A 2811-nucleotide genomic window follows, 5' to 3' on the forward strand; every position below is an offset into this window, starting at 1 on the left:
CCCCCCCCTCCTTAAATGCACTTGAATATAACTTCTAACATACATTAATTATAACTTAAGATTGCTGTCTGTGCCGCAGCCACCGCTGTCGGTGATAGGACCGAAGCTTCGAAAAGAAAACGACCCAAGAAAGCAAAGCTTATGAAGGAAGGACCATCATCAAGTCTGGACGAAGCAATTTAAAGTCTGCTTTCGTAGGAACCGGAGTTGTAACAGCAAAATTCTCTCGTTTTCAACGTAGAGTGCTTGCTCTGACTGAAATGGTGCCGTGATTTCAGTCAGAAATGACGGATATAATGAATTTCGGGTATATGGAAGGAGGGCTCTTTTTTCATCGTACCCGAATTTCGTACGCGAAATTCGCATCGGTTTTTCGGGCATATGGAAGAAAAGATTACAGATGTACTACTAGGCACGGCAAACACGTCCAGGCACTGTCGTCTCTATGTCTGGGGTATTTCCGAGCTCTGTGACAGTAAACTGTCTCATGGGGGCAGATTAGTAGACGATTTACATTCAAGTTTGCTGGACAAAGATTCACGATGCCGTTGTACCTCATCAAATCATGACCACCGTAACTGTAACAACCCAACTATTCTCTAAATTCTTGGTACCCTATTTGTACAAGAACCAAAACAATGATTAAACGCCTTCTAAGGCCAAAGGCAGCCGATGGACGCTTTTTGACTAGGTATAGACACGCACACACATGATAGACAAGAAACACACACACACACACACACACACACACACACACACACACACACACACACACACACACAATACAACACTACAGACTCTCTTCTCATAGATTTTTAAAAAACAACACATCAACAATAATCCTACTCGACTGGCAGGAAAACAGCCCATGAAGAGATCAGATATATACTCAACAGAGCATGACCACAAGCTTCACAAGATTCAACATTATATTATTATAATTATCATCATTATGTTTAAAAAGCCCCCCCCCCCCCAACACACACACACAAAACAAGTAAAAATAAATAACCTAAAAAAAACCCAATCATCGCCGGCATATAGTTATAGTTAAGTAGTAGCAACAAAACAAGATGTCGAAGAATAGTGTAAAAAGCCCCTGTTTTCTATCAACCTGCATCTCTCCTCCGTCTTTCTCGTTTAGACACAATATAATTAAAAGAATATATAAAACTTAAAAATAATTCTGGAGGGTACTGGTACATAATATTTGTACGCCAAGAAGACTTACTAAACAGAAACAACCATGTTTTAGCAAGAGAAGCTGCATTAAATTAATATGGAATTTAATAGGCATGTGAAAGAGAAAAAATTATGATCCAAGAGCTAAACGTGCAGTCAGTAACACCACTGCTGAGCGTGTTTGTGAGCGTGGTTGTGAGTCTACGTGTGTGTATGTATGTGTGAATGAGTGTGTGTGTGTGTGTGTGTGTGTGTGTGTGTGTGTGTATGTGTGTGTGTGTGTGTATGTGTGTGTGTGTGAGTGAGTGAGAAAGAGAGAGAGCAAGAGTATGAGAGAGAGAGAGAGAGAGAGTATGTCGGCGGAGGGTGGCGAAAGACAATACAGATTTCGAAAGTGCCGAAATCCTCAATGAAAGAGAAAAGAGAGAGGGGGGGGGAGGCTGAGAAAGAGCAGAGAGCGAAAGAGAGAGAGAGAGAGAGAGAGAGAGAGAGAGAGAGAGAGAGAACGAGAGAGAGAGAGAACGAGAGAACGAGAGAGAGAGAGAGAGAGAGAGAGAGAGAGAGAGAGAGAGAGAGAGAGAGAGAGAGAGAAGTTAATTTCTTCAACTAGATCTAGATCTAGATCTAGATTCAAGATCTTAGAGCTTTATTGTCAGCGTTATTGCGTCTACTTACCTGAGTCATGATTCTGTGTTGGTTTATCCGAAGTACGATTATGTATCGGTGTCACCGAAGTCAGTAATCCTGATATAATCCGATTGTGATCCTACATCGGGCTCCATGACTCGAAAAACAAAGTCCTTATACTGAAAAACAAGTTCATATCCATTGGGCCTTTTCACGTAACAACAACAGTTCGATACAAGCTGGTAACTTTCGTTTCTGTAACCACCGATGATAGGCGAGTTTCGATTTTCCTCCAACTTTCCAAGACAACGAAGCGAATACAAATCTGGATCGTTAGATCTATTCTTATCGCTACATCTCCTGTTTTACAAATCAACGAAACTGAAATAACCAGTCTTTACAAAGGAAATTTGTCACAAATCAGCTGAAAAAAACAATTAGAACGAGTGAAGTCCAGAAACCGGTACACAGAACTGAGGCAAGTTTGAGGCAAGTTCCTGTGAAGTATGTGAAGTTCCCGTGTGGGAGTTTCCAAGTGGGCCAACTCGCAGTTCACTGTCAGCCCAGCCCCTGGCACACTCTTCTGTGTTGTCTCTGTTGTGTGTACGAGCGAGCCTCGATCCCGCTGCGCCAGTGGCCCGGATAAAAACATTCTCACCTTTCTTTGACAGAGACGACCAATGAAATTCAAGGAACGTTTTCGCTCTCGCCCAATCAGAGATGAACATTTAGAAACTCTCACACGCCACGAAGGGTAATCGAGAATTTTGTGCACGCTCTGCTGACTTGTAGGCTCGGTTACATTCCTTTGACTGTAGGCTTGGCCAACCTGAGAGACCATTTTGAATTTAAAGCAACGAAAGCTATAGATCTAGCTGGATTTTTAATGTTTATATGTGTCACGCCCTATTGGATCTGCGCTTAGATTTTACACACATCCACCTACCCACCTCCCCCCCTCACACGCACACACACACACATCGGGGGAGGGGGGGGGGGGGA

At 42.8% G+C, this 2811-nt stretch overlaps 1 protein-coding gene across 1 annotated transcript in view; it reads right to left on the reverse strand.

Annotated features, from left to right (window-relative positions):
* Window positions 1-2429, reverse strand: part of LOC101848220 (breast cancer anti-estrogen resistance protein 1) — a 64488-nt gene extending 62059 nt beyond the window's left edge. Inside the window, exon 1 of the mRNA XM_035971103.1 lies at window positions 1858-2429. Coding sequence (XP_035826996.1) covers window positions 1858-1866 — 9 coding nt within the window. The 5' untranslated portion in view covers window positions 1867-2429. The remainder of the gene's footprint in view (window positions 1-1857) is intronic.
* Between the last annotated feature and the right edge of the window lie 382 nt (window positions 2430-2811).

The sequence above is a fragment of the Aplysia californica genome, unplaced genomic scaffold (genome assembly GCF_000002075.1).
Source record: "Aplysia californica isolate F4 #8 unplaced genomic scaffold, AplCal3.0 scaffold00376, whole genome shotgun sequence".
NCBI classification, from domain to species: Eukaryota; Metazoa; Mollusca; class Gastropoda; order Aplysiida; family Aplysiidae; genus Aplysia; species Aplysia californica.